The 15,005-nt window shown below is 36.7% G+C and overlaps 1 protein-coding gene across 1 annotated transcript in view; it reads right to left on the minus strand.

Annotated features, from left to right (window-relative positions):
• Positions 1 to 15,005, minus strand: part of aqr (aquarius intron-binding spliceosomal factor) — a 44,819-nt gene that overhangs the window by 5,168 nt on the left and 24,646 nt on the right. The window contains 7 exon segments of the mRNA XM_042742056.1: positions 2,471 to 2,641; positions 4,280 to 4,451; positions 4,946 to 5,133; positions 6,112 to 6,183; positions 6,405 to 6,542; positions 10,984 to 11,193; positions 13,532 to 13,667. Coding sequence (XP_042597990.1) covers positions 2,471 to 2,641; positions 4,280 to 4,451; positions 4,946 to 5,133; positions 6,112 to 6,183; positions 6,405 to 6,542; positions 10,984 to 11,193; positions 13,532 to 13,667 — 1,087 coding nt within the window.

Here is a 15,005-nt window from a genome sequence, read left to right on the forward strand (position 1 = left end):
CTGCGTGTTAAAACAGCCTGGCATCTCATTATCATTCTGCTCTTCCTCGGTCTCGGTGGCTGGATCTCTGCCTCTCAGCAGATGGTGTCCGATGTGAAATTCATCAGCGAGTCTCTGTGCCCGCTCAATACACGACGTGCATACTCAAGCGAGACTGGCTTATTTCTGTACTGAAGAAATGTTAAATGCTAATAAAGGACTGAGCTGATCTCATCTTCAGCAGAGCAACCAGTTTAACCCTTGCAAATGAAAAGGAGTCTGCTACAGGCCTTATGCACTATGCTATTAGAATTAAACAGCTGCTGACACCGATTAATCAAGATACCTTTCATATCTTACAGTTCAGCCAAAAATGAAAACTGTCATTTACACAAACTGTATGATTTTCATTTGTTTGTCGAACACAAAGGAAGATCTTTTGAAGAATGCTGGTAACCAAAAAGTTACGTTTAGCCTTTGACTTCAATGGTAAAAAAATAAAATAAAAATGAATAATTTTATTAAATTCTACTCATGCTCATTTGTCATTACTAGTGGTGCACAAAGCATTCAAATCAAATAAAAGTACAGATAACCTAATCAAATTCTGCCCCAGTAAGTATTTTTAAGTAATTTAGTATTGAACAAATAAAATGAAAGCACTTTATTTTAATTTTACTTAAGAATTAAATGTAAAAAGTACTGATCAATGAAATGTGTATTTCTAAGGGTGGAAAAGCAGACTTTGAAAATCAAATTTATTTGTGCATTTTTATTAAAATAGAAGTATTTATTAAAATAATTATAATTACTAAGACATTAAAACAAATGTAAAGCATACAAACAAATATGTAAAAAAGGGAACAAAGAAAAAAAAGAAGCAAGTATTTTAAGAATCTGAAAGACAAGTGCATTGAGGGATTTTTCTCTTTTCTTACTCTTACTTTAGTTCAATCATGACAACTCTCGAAAGATTTTAGCATAGTGATGGATATGACAATGTTAATGTATTTGGACTGGGCTGCTGCTGCTGTTGGTTATTGCTGTAGTTGTAGATTATTGCTGCTGCTGCAAGTACAGGAACTTGCTACTGCCAATGCATACAGCGATACATTGCTGTCAGTATTTAAGACATACTGCTGCTAGCATATAAAATAACATGTAGCAGATCTATACAGGTGGAGCTGGGGAAGGTGGAGGGCTTCAAAGAAACTCTGAAAGCGCGCTGCAGGAATCTCAAGTGAATGCTAGACAGTCATATAAATGCAAGGCAGTAAGATCATTGGCTGCATATGTAGCATCAACCAATCAGCTTGTGCGAAGTTGTTTAACTCTGAATATCATCAGTTATGTTAACAACGCGTCAGCCTGCGCCATCTAGAGTTACATGACTGAACTATATATATATATATATATATATATATATATATATATATATATATATATATATATATATATATATATATATATATATATTTATACTTAGATTAGTCGATAAAGATATTGAAGATTTTGGATATGCATTGATCTGCCCTTTTTACAGCAGGTTTAGTTCACAAATAACTGACAGTCAAGACCTAAATATGATTTTCATTTACAATACTTGATACTAAACTGTTCACGCCATCAGCTGTTGGTTCATTTAGAGAAAGTCATGAACAGTTCACTGAACTCACTCTGATCAGATTGAATCAGCGAGTTGTGGACTCAAGAATAGCTGCGATTGAAACGGTCTAATTCACGAATGAATTATTCGGTGCAATTTGAAAACCGATTCAACAGGTTTACTGAAAAGAATCAGCTGGTTCACGATTTCAACCTCACTAACACTTCTCAGAGCTGGTGTCGATTTGTCCATGATATGTTTTTATGAAATGTCGTGAGGCAAAAGTGTGACGTTATGCTCTGACCATGTTTTATCCATTGAAAACATAAGGAGATGTTATAGGAGACCTACAATATCAGGCTCAAAAAATGAATCCTATGACCTCAGAAGACAAATTTTACAGCCCCATTAACTTCCAATGTATCAAGAGCAGCTTAGCACTGTTAAATTTATCATTTTTGTTCCACAAAGTAAACGCTGACACCTTTAAATTCAGTCTCTTCCAGTCTACCACAGAAGAATTGTCTTCATTACGTCTCCTAGAGGCAATGAGATTGTTGTTCTGCAGTCTTGAATGCTCATAAACAAAATGTCTGTGCGAACGGCAGTCATCTGTTTATTTGGTTTGTACTCAGCCAGTAGGATCTTTACACGCTTTAGTGAGTCTGTCTGCCAATCACCCTCAACAACAAGCTACAGCAAACCTGCCCATTGCTGCAAAAGAGTCAAAATAGTGAACGCTGGGCAGAAAAAACAAAACAACTCATTTAGAGCACAGGACAAGCTGTTCACACACATTAATGCAGTTCACTCGGCCATGCATCAGCATCCAGGGTCATCGCTTCTGAAGATAAAACATGAAATCATGGTACCAGCTGCTCTTACTTTACTGGGCTGTCCGAAGAAGGAGTTGCTGGCACATCTCTGGTTGATGACGTCTCGTATCAGATGTTTCTGGCCGTTGTAGGTGGTCAGTATGCTGATGCGTTCAGCAGGATATCCCAGCAGACGCATGTACATGTACAGCGCCACCGCATACTCGGCCTCCGCCAGATTCTGCAAACACACACAGGTTACATGCATTCAACATCTCTCACGAGACCGTTCATAATGTGCTGACAATATATACAATATTACAAAATCAAACAGAGTCTTTTCAATGAGTTTGATCATGACTTCATGACGAGTAAATAACAGAAGTAAGAGTTTTTTTGTGTTAGAGCTCAAGAGAAATCAAAACAGAAAGCAAGTAAAGAACGAAAGAGCATTAAACAAACTAGACTGACTGATCTTTTTGATTGTTATTGATTATATACGTAAACTGCTTCAGGAATCCCATGCACTTTTACAGGACAGCATATCAATATTACAACAACCGGCTGAATTTTTGAGGTTGATTTTACTGAAGTATAAAGACAATGTAATAAGGACATTTACATAACGAACAGCTGTATTTGAATTAACACCTGAAACCATGCACGTTCAGCATGTGCACATTTAGTATTGCTCTAATAAATGCTCAAATGTGAACAGATTTACAATGTAATTTTTTTTGAACTTTTTATTTTTAATGAAATATTGAATTCCTTGCAAAAGGAGTCAGAAATTTTCATATGCGTTTTTTCTTTTTTTCATATTCATCATCCTTTGCTATTGAAATGCTTGCTACGGATGTGAAACGCAGATAATCCAACCTGATCCAAATTTTTTATGCCGGATGAAAGTTTCTGAGGCAGTGTGTAAACGTGATTGACACAACATGAGGTCGTATTTATTTTTTAACGTGCAAAAATTTTTGACTCACTGTGCAGTGCCCTTTATTGCTATAAAACAGTTACTTGGTCAAAAAGCACTGTATTTGACTACAGGAATAGTAAAACTTGAAAACCCAAACAGGAACACACAAGTATAATTTCTAACTACTTTCTAATTTGACTAAATCTTTGACCATTATGCAAGACCATACCAGTGTTTGATGACAATGCTTTATTTACAAAAAAAAAAAAAAAAAAAAAAAAAAAAAAAAAAGGTTAAACCTATGGGTTGAAATTGTAGGTGGAATTTAAACTTTACCTAACAGAGCACTGCTGACATGACAACAGCTCCAGTAGGACACTAATAAGGGTACAGACCTACTAACAAGAGACGCTTCTTCAGCGGCTGACTGCGCAAACAATGTCCTTCCTATTGCTCTGTGAGAGGCTAATTCATACGGCCCATTAGAGCCGCGCGTGCGTGTGTGTGTGTGTGTGTGTGTGAGAGAGAGAGTGAGAGTGTTGGCATGGATACTGTAATGAGGACTATTCCCTCCTGGACCCCAGTAAACAGTAGCGGGGCCCACTCATGTGACCGTACGCTCATCACTTATGAACAATGCAGAGTTTCAGGAGCCTTAACACAAACCTGTCAGGATTCTCAAACATCCACGTCATAAAAGTTAGGCCTTGTCTTTCCTCAACTTAACATAAGAGGATGTTACTTTTTTGGTATATGAAGATCATATTTACATGTTAATTAAATCTTTGCTATGTTACCATTAAGATTTTTTTTTCTTTTGTCCCAGATCCAAGCTGTCCATTACAGAAAAAATCCATCATAAAAATACTGACCATGAATTGTATAAAATGTCATTTCCGCCACATAATGAATGACGATTTCTGAGGTGTTTTGGAAATGCGTGTGTATCACAGTCACCTGATAGAAGTACGGGTTGGGTTCAGATTCACCCACGCCGTTGAAGTCCTCCACGTTAATGAGCTGGAAGTCGTAGGTGAATCCAGGGTTCGGCGCCTGGAACTCAGGCTGGAGCTGAACATGAGGGAGGTTCCCCAGCTGCTTATAGCGCCAGTTATACAGGTTACACAGACTGACACACACACACGAGAGAGAGAGAGAGAGAAGAGTCAAAACAGGACACTTCACATCAAAAAGTGTATCTGAGGACAGAACAGCTCTGCTCTGAGACCTACAGAGCCATCTAACTAAACAGCTTTTTAAAGCATCGGTTTTTTCTGATTATTAGAATGGTTATATACTATTACAGCATGTAATATTTTACATTTAGGTTATGTTTTAGTAATTTTGTGAGGTACTTTTGACATCATTATTTATTTTTTAATTATTGTGCTGTTTTTATCAGCTGTTTGGACTCTCATTCTGACGGCACCCATTCACTGCAGAGCATCCATTGCTGAGACACTGATGCAGTGCTACATTTCTCCAAATCTGATGAAGAAACAAACTCGTCTATATGCAAGCAATGCAAGCAAGTCTATATGATTCTTTTGAGGCAGCTTTCACACTAAACAAACCAGTAATGACATCACAAAAGCATCTTCCCAGTCTGAGAAATGGACTGACCTGGCCCGTGCTCTGCCCTGGGCGTCCAAGTCTACAGTAGGGACACCCAGACGCACAAAGCGAGTAAAAAGTGACTGCTCCATGTTTGAATACTTCTGAAAGGCCATGTTCTTGATGACAGGAGGCAACTGATGATGATCACCAATCATAATCCAGCGTTTGAGTCGACTGTAGCCATCCTCTGGATTCTGCGTAACACAGACAGAAACGTTCGAGTCAGTAAGGTTACGTTATGATGAGTGAAAACAACACCATGCATCACATTTGCTGAATGAAATCCAATACTTGATTCTTACTAATTTCACTTTCTCACTACATATGATGTGCATTTTGTATCCATTTGTAATGTGATGTCCTGCATCCGGAGAACAAGTCCCTTTTATAACCAGAAAAACAAGACTGCTGTCTTCCAAGTGTGTTAAATTTTCAGGCACATTTTCACACGTATGAACGATTATTAAGACATTTCATGCCTAACCGTGACTTCCACCTTTGCTGATTGATATCTTGTGATGTCTCTTAAGTGATACATCATCGTCGTTATTATGATAAGTGTAGTAAAGCTGACACACATCTATATATAATAATAAAATCTTCATTCTTCTATAATTACATAAAAACTGTACACGATGGAGAGATTTAAATTATACTTTTGAACTCATCAAGTTAACATTTTTTGCAATTCAGCAGAATGTTTTGAAGGGATGTGAATGTGTAGAAAACATGTCTTGATTAATGTTTAACTAGATTTTTATTATATATGAGCTTGTATTTAATTGGCAATAACGCCTGTTTGACTAAAATAAAGTTTCCCCTGAAAAAATATAATAATATAGCATTTAACACACAATTTAATTTTTTTTTTTTATTTAATAACATAACATAACACAACATATAACACACAACACAACACACCGGGATTAGGCCATAGTTGAATTTGGACATTTAAGTATTTTTTATTTGTGCCTTAGAAAAAACATTACTGGTGTGCATTTTGAGATACAATAAAGGCACTGATATATTTTAAGATCAGTCAGAGCAAGTTCCTTTCAGCTGAAAAGGCTCAGGCTTAGATTTTAGTCTGGCATTAGGCTGAAGACTTGTCTGTGGAACCGGAGAACATAACATAACATCCAAACAAGATTTTAGGAGAAAGAGGGTTGTACCTGTAGCAGTAGCGGGATGAAGGTCTCAATCTCCAGGATTTGAGCTGCCTCCTCCATCAGGATATTATCATACTAGAGAAAGATCAAGTATGTGAATATTGAGGCAGCGAACATTAACGTTAAGTGTAGACTAAAAGATTAATTTCAGAGATTCTCATATGTTGTGATGTGCACTACATCAAAGGTTTGGACACATATTTCTTCCACATATTTCATAATAGTAGTAAAGCTAAACAATTAAAACTTTATTCTCATAAATGGGAAAGTGCCGCCGTCCTCTGTGACCCGGATACCTTGAAGCCCAGCTCCACCAGGTCGTGGCGTTTGAGGGCGGCGTGTGTGCAGGTCATGGCGATGATCTTGGCCTCTTTCACCAGCAGGTATTTGGATCTGTCCAGTCCACTGCGCAACAGCTCAAACGCCCTGAACTCCTGCAGAGGACCAGATGCATTTATGATCACCTCACTGCTAAAACCACACAAACTCTGGTAAAAACACACATCATAAACGCAGCTCCCTAACTCAAATCATTAAAAGAAAATGTAAACTGTATATACCAGTCACAGTCTGGAGTAAAAACTGCAGTCAATGACTCCATCAAAAAATGTGCAGGTAAAACATCCATTCATACAGCTGACATATTGAGTGTTTCTGACACTTCTCCCTGCCGAATGATCATTTTTAGCAGCAAGAAAACTGATTTTAGCAACAAGAACAGCTCACTTTTAATCAGACGGTCCAAATTGAGCAAAAACGTCATTTGGTGCGATACTTTTATATGACAAAACAGTACGATGAAATTGTGATGCTTGTAATGCAAATCAGTGTGATATTTATAAGCAGATACTTACATAAAATTATATAATTATCAGTCATCGCTCTATAGCTCCAATAACAGCAAAGAAATCTGCATATCAAATATGTAGGGGCTGGGCGATAAATCAGTTTTATCAATTAATTCGAATGTGTAGTTTACATCGATATGTTTGAATCAAAATCGGTTTTCTCCCGTTGTTCCGACTGGGCTCAACCCTCCCCCCGCGCGCTTGCCATGGAAACATGCTGGCGAGTGGAGCAGTGTGATTTTGACTGAAGCGCTCCTCCACCGCTCCATCACGAGTACAATTCATGCCAACGGCCCGTAATATAACTGCATATTTAACAAGAATTCACATGTTAAACATATTTAGCTATAGCTTGATACATGGATCTCTTAAATCAGAAGGTTGTAATGGCGGCAATAGCCGAGCGGGAAGTTATAGGCTAGTTCTCAAGGAGTTTGCATGTTCCTTTTACTGAATATTTTCAGGTTAAAATATGATTTATACAGGTACAGCACATTCACACGCAATCACTTTCGCAATAATGCATTCAAACAAATGTAATCTTACAGTGCTACTTCATCTGTATCTGATTTTGAATGAGCAGAAATCTGTAAGAAATGCATCGATCTGTAGATAAAAAAAACTGACGAAAATGTAGTTATTTTCATCACAAATTTGCACAGCAGAAAGCAGAAATTATACCTTTTAAATGCTGACAAACCTGTTATTAGTTTGGCATGTGGTAGGAAAACAAAAAAAAGTTTGTACACAATAGCCTAAGCCACTTTGAAACTCTACTGTTATTTTATTTATTTTATTTTTATAGGCTACGTTATGAACAACATTTCAAACATACTGAAATACTTTAGCCGTGGAGCGAAGGCGGAGTGGTGTTTCTGGTATCAGTGAGTGTGCGGAGCGGAGCTGGAGCGGAGGGGGATTATTAAATGCTTGGAGCGCGGAGGGAAATTGTTGCCGCTCCACTCCACTCACATACTCTGCTGCCGAGTGAGAGAGACGTTTCGCCCGACGAAATGAACAAGACTGCGGCAGCACAAGCACAGCACATCCACCAAAAAGCAACCTATAGCAGTTACTCGTTGCGCGGCTCGCCAAGCTTTACTTTTGTGGCTCATATGGCAGTAAATAATACGATGATATGATCATGCAGTCCATACAGATATTTCATAAAAAACATTAAAAACAAGCAGGGCTGTAACATAACCCATTAAAAAACTCACACCATGTCTAAACCGGACACGAGTGGTGCAATCCAACAAAAGACAACAGGACCCAGTGATGCTGTCTACACTGGACGCGATCCCCATCAGTAAACTGATGCCTCTAATCTGACGAACTGCACTGACACTACGTTCAGTATCTGATTTTGCAACTGTAGAGTGATGTCATCAAGTTTTAGACCTTTTAGCACAGCGGGGGGGGGAGCGGCACGACATCTCTCTCGTCCGGTGTAGACACAGTTAGACAGTGTCTGCTCTATTTACAAATCATTTATATTTATTAAAAACAAAAAACAAACAAGCAGCATTACGAGATGGAAATATAGACTAGAAAATATATTTACGCTTGCTCTGTCCTACGTTCATGACACTGACTCACTGCGGAGTTGCCAGTTTTGATCTTATCAGCTCTTAACGCCGAGTGTGCACTTGGATGGTTAGATGCATGATGGGCTAGTATGAAAAAAAAAAACCTTAAGTCTTTCCAGCTTTAAGGCAATACTGCTTTGTTTTTGTTTTTTTTGTGTTTTTTTTAATCATCTTGTCTCAGTTATAAATTTGACTGGTAAATGATAAAGAATAATAGCCCCTTTTGTATTGCATTGCATATCAGGGATGACAGATTGATAAAAAGACATGCTATTTGTGACTAGATGTAACTTTTGATACTTAACGGTAAAAGTGTCTCTCTGATTGAATTTGCCCTATCAGTAAAAAAATTGTGAAGACATCTGACAGTCTTACAGACTGTATCCAGTAAGATAAGAATGTTATGTTATATTTTTATGTCATGTTATGTAATGTTTTCACTGTTTACAATGGCAGGGTCTTTTTGGCTTGTTGTTTCTGATTGCACTTTAACCTCAAGGGGGAAATCCAGATCAAATCCCAGAAGGTAAAATCAAAACAATAAGTTAAAACTTGTTTTGAACAATTTCTTTGTCATCTAAATACAGATTTTAAGTAGGGAGAAAAAAAATCGATTTAAATCGTAAATCTGATTTTTTTTTTTAGCCCATATCGCCCAGCCCTACAAATATGACACAATAGGTTTAAATGTGGGAGTCCCCATAATATTTTAAAAGACTACGAATTTCACAAGGTGAGGTCGGTGTTTAAACGTCTAGCACAGGAGATTGTGTTTCTTTCTACTTCCTGTCATTTGTCAGAAACAGCATCTCTGGTTTCCTCTCACGCAGATATTGAGTATCTGCTTCTGTTCAATCTGTGCAGTGAAGAGAGGTTAACCCAGCTGGATATTTTCAGGACTGCATCCACTGGGAAATGAATATTTGATGCCCTTCTGCATTAATATTAATCCCATCAAAGCATTCGATATTGATGAGGCCACTTTTCAACCCTGAGTCTTCAGCAGTGACGCTTGAGAGACAGCGATGCCCAGCAGACAGACCCACACACAGCAGCACTGCGGCTCTGACGCACAACTTTATTACAGGAGCGAGAGGAACACAAAGGATGAAAGGATGAGCCATCAGCATCAAAGAAAGGGGCATGCCAGAATAATAGGCTTTAAAAAGAGAGGAGGGAGATTATTATTGATGGATGAACAGACGATAACAAGCTCTGATCAGAGCACACACGTGCAAACTTTACTGATACTGATGCCGAAAGCTGGGTTGGACCACACTAGATGATACTGATTAATCAAGCGATAGATTTTTAAATGGATACTGAACGAAAACTAAAATAATGCTTTACAATTACTATTAACTATTTAAAAAAAAATACTGAACCATACTTTGTAAATGAAAAAAATATATAAATATTATATTGATCATAAAGTTAGTTAATAGTTTATTAACTAATGTGGACAGAATCTTAATGTTTCAAATGAACTCTTATTATATCTACACAAAGGCCATAGCATTTAAATTAGACAAGATAAATATGGATATTGTATGTATACTCACACTTTATTTGCTTCCGTTTTAGAACACTTGATAATTCTCTGATCAAAATAACAAAATGTGTTAGTCACACACTGAGCAAACGCGCAGCACTGTGTCTAGAAGACCAGACGCATCGCGTTCAATTCGAGCGGCGGTCTAAAATGGTTTATTTAATCACTACATTGACATAAGTTTGTTCAAGAGTGAACAATGCGGCACAGGTGAACAGCAAACGACCCTCTGATGTCACATGGACTACTTTGAAGATGTTTTTATTACCTTTCTGGACGTGGACAGTATACCGTACATACATTGTCAATGGAGGGACAGAAAGCTCTCGGACTAAATCTAAAATATCTTAAACTGTGTTCCGAAGATGAACGGAGGTCTTACGGGTTTGGAACGACATGAGGGTGAGTCATTAATGACATAATTTTCATTTTTGGGTGAACTAACCCTTTAAGAGACGTCTCTTTTGTTCACAAAGACTGCATTTATTTGATCAAACACCGTAAAAAGTGTGTTAAAATACTGTTTTCTGTGGGAATATCTTGTTAATTGTAATTTATTTCTGTGATGCACAGCTGTATTTTCAGCATCATTACTCCAGTCTTCAGTGTCACATGATCTTCAGAAATCATTCTAATATGATGATTTACTGCTCAAGAAACATTTCTGATTATTATCAATGTTGAAATTAGTTGTGCTGCACAATATTTTATTTTTCAGGATTCACAGATGAATAGAAAGTTCAAAAGAACTGCATTTATTTGAAATAGAAATCTTTTGACCAACATAATGCGTCCTTGTTGACCTCAAACTTGATTAGTGGTCTTTATAAAATGTACAGAGTAGGACAAAAATCCACCATAATTAACAACCCAATTTCAGCCCTACCTCCAGCTGGGTGAAGATCTTGCGGATGTGGCGGTAGCAGCCCTCAGCGATGTCCATGTCCTCCTGAAAGGACTGGCCTTTGAACACCGGCTGAGGAGCGTTTGAGAAGTACTTATGGAAGGGGAAGTGTGACGCCACGTCCTCCGTCTTCACCTCTCGGCTGGGTTTTGGCTTTACTTTACTCATGTATTCCTCCCAGCGTGACATAACCTACAACACCCGAGACAGACAGACAGACAGACAGACAGATAGGATCAGCGCCTGGGGATTTCATGGGCAGAACTCATTAAGAACACTTCGCTGGACACACAGCCTCGTCACAATCCACACTTAATTAATGTTTGACTATAATCTGTGATCTGAGCTAATGGTCCGTACAGATCCCCTGAGGTGCTGATATGAATCTCCTGGCCACAGCGTGATGGATCGAACCGCAGCGAGAGATAAGAGCAAAACAAATGAGAGCAGACCTGTGTGAACCTCAGCTCAGATTCAGATGCTGCGCTCCAGACCAGCGGTTCTCATTACTGATGCACCGGGATGCAATCAAAATGTAAAAGTTTTTATTTAGCCAGAAACTGACACCTAAAATAAAATATAACAGTTCACCGAATTTAATAAAATCAACACTCAAATAAAAACAGAGTTGCATATTTATATAGCATTTAAATTGCACATGAAGCAGTTTTTATATAAACTTAGAAAATAAACTTCTACTTCAATACGTTGCTGTAATAAACACGCTTATACGGTGATTGTAATAACTTGCTTTCATGACAGTTTTATTGAAACGTACTTTAATAAAGAGGACAGGTTAAGTAAAAATATGAATGTGTATGAAAATGTAATACAGTGCAATGAGGTTTGTTATAAAACTGACAGAATTTAAAGCTGAGACTGTGTTTCATATTAGTAGCAGGATTGTAAAATGAATAGATTTGATAAAATAGTTATGGATCACTTTACTTTTTTTTTTGGTTGTTTCATATCCTGTTACAGATACCGCTGAACATGCCTCTTTAAATGGTTTGTTGTATTTTAAAACACAATCGCAATGTTTGCAATTGAGATTATCGGCATTTAAAATAAAATGATCCTGAAGGTAACTGCGGAGGTTTATAATCTCTTGTTTATAAGAGAAATAATGGGTTAGCAGGCAAACGTTACATCGTGACCATCCTTTTGCATTCATGCTGTTTAATACATTTAAAGCCATGTGTGGATTTCTGTTCTGTTTTGCAGGTTGGTTACGAATTTCCATGACTTTAATATTTAGGGTTTTCTTTTCCCAAATCATCACCGACTCACCCTCTAATTTTGCAGGTTTATTTTATTATCATTCACTTTCAATCACTGTTTTCGCATCTCTTACTGTAAGACTTCATGGTCATGAATTAAGAATTTGTTCCTATGATCAATTCGTTCCCTAATTTTAGTTAAATCATGGGTTTTCTAGGGAACAAATAAATGAAACATGGACAGTGTCCACAAATTAATAAGTCATGGGAATGAATTAAGTTGTACGAATTAATATAGATACAGTACAGGTCAAAAGTTTGGAAACATTACTATTTTTAATGTTTTTGAAAGAAGTTTCTTCTGCTCATCAAGCCTGCATTTATTTGATCAAAAATACAGAAAAAAAATGTAATATTGTGATATATTATTACAATTTAAAATAATTGTTTTTTAAATTTATTATACTTTAAATTATCATTTATTTCTGTGATGCAAAGCTGAATTTTTAGGATCATTATCACATGATCCTTTGTGGAATTATTGTGATATGTTTATTTTTTTTTTTAGTTGGAAACAGTTCTGCTGCTTAATATTTTTTCAGAGCATGGTGATACTTTTTTAGGATACTTTGATGAATAAAAAGTAAAAAAAAAAAAAAAAAAAGAAGCTATGTTTTTAAAATATAAATATTTTGTAATAACAATATACACTACTGGTCAGTAATTTGGGGTCAGTAATTTTTTTTTTTCTTTCTTTTTTTTTAAAATAAAATCAATACTTTTATTCAGCAAATGTGTTAAATTGAAACAAGTGATAGTAAAGAAAAGTGTTATTAGAATATTATTAATTTTTTTTTTTTTTATTTTGAATAAATGCAGTTCTTTTTAACCTTTTATTCATCAAATATATTAGACAGCAGAACTGTTTCCAACACTCATAATAAATCAGAATACTAGAATGATTTCTAAATGATCATGTGATAGACTGGATGTTACATGTGACACTGAAGGCTGGAGTAATGATGCTGAAAATTCAGCTTTGCATCACAGGAATAAATTTTTTTTTTAAAAGTATATTCAAATAGAAAACTATTATTTTAAGTTGTAATAATATTTCGCAATATTACTGTTTTTTCTTTATTTTTGATCAAATAAATACAGGCTTGATGAGCAGAAGAAACTTCTTTCAAAAACATTAAAAATAGTAATGTTTCCAAAGTTTTGACCTCTACTGTATATGAAAGAGAAGCGAATCAGATGCATGAAGCAGATCTTGTTCAGAGTGCAGTGATGTGCGTGTGGTTGAGCACCTGGTAGAGGTAGAAGTGTCCAGCAGTCTCACAGGTGTAGGAGACGTCACCGGGAACATCTAGACTCTCCTGCAGACGCGCCACCTCCCTCAGGAGCTCCAGACGGCGAGACAGAACATAGTTCACTCTTCCATACCTGACACAGACGAGAGGACAGTTCATACTCAACTCAGAGAAGACCATCCTGTCCGGGACAGAAACCTGTTGGCTAACTCTGTATCAGGGCTTGAGGCTTCTTTTTTTCCAAGAAACTTGTTCTCCTAATTTGAGGAGCAATTTAGAAACATATGTGTCCCTGGAGCACAAAACCTTAGTCTCAAGTCTCTGGGGTATATTTGTAGCAATAGCCAAAAATCATTGCATGGGTAAAAATTGATGCCAAAAATAATTAAGGTATTAAGTAAAGATATTTTGTAAATTTCCTACTGTAAATATACCAAATCATTTTTTTTTTTTTTTTTTGTAATATGCATTGCTAAGAACTTCATTTGAACAACTTTAAAGGTGATTTTCTCAATATTTAGATTTTTTTTTTGATTATTTTGATTTTTTTGTTCCCTCAAATTTGTGATTTTATAATATATTGTTCATATACTAACAAACCATACATCAGTGGAAAGCTATTTATTCATTTTTTATTTTTATAAATTGACCCTTATGACTGGTTTTGTGGTCCAGTGTCACATAATAGAAAAACATTTAATAAAACATTTTAGAAAAGGAAACTAATTGAACCATGTATTTTATAAGGGGATACTAGGAGACATTTAGGTTGTGTTCACACTTGTCATGTTTTGTTTGAATCTCTGGTGTGATGCTCTGTCAGTGCAGTTCATTTGAGTAAGTGTGAATGCAGCCACACAAACCGATACCCCAAACAAGCGGACAGAGACCGGTAAAAAGATGGGTCTCAGTCCGCTTCCAAATGAACTCTGGTGTGGTTTGAATGAAATTGAACGCACAGACCAAATACTTCTTTCTAAACAAACCAAGAACAGGATGCAATGACAAGATGTGTTGCTATGCGACATGATTTGACGGCGCGGAACGAGTGGTGCTCTTCATGAGCTTGCAGGTGGTAAAAATAAAATCATATGTACATGCTCCTAAATATATTTTAGAGTTCGCACACATTTTTAATCACTTCTTCTGTCTTTTCACCACCCTAGTGTGACTGCAGCAAAAACTGTCAGCTTCAGTTGAGGATTCAAGTGTTTTTGTTCATACAGAAATGAATTCTATATGCAGGTACTAGCGGATATAAGAGGACAAGAGTGTGTACTGGACATGGGATCAAACATTAATGCTGTGTAACGTGGAAACAAGCTAAACAAATACACCATATTTATTATTAACTACATCTGATGTTCAGACATTAACGCCAGAAAGCAGCACGTCTGAAGTCGCCTTCTTTGGCTGAATCACTCATGTTTGTTTTCTACTGCATGCTAGTTTAGGATAATAAACGCAATAT

This window comes from Cyprinus carpio, chromosome B17 (assembly GCF_018340385.1).
Source record: "Cyprinus carpio isolate SPL01 chromosome B17, ASM1834038v1, whole genome shotgun sequence".
Lineage (NCBI taxonomy): Eukaryota > Metazoa > Chordata > Actinopteri > Cypriniformes > Cyprinidae > Cyprinus > Cyprinus carpio.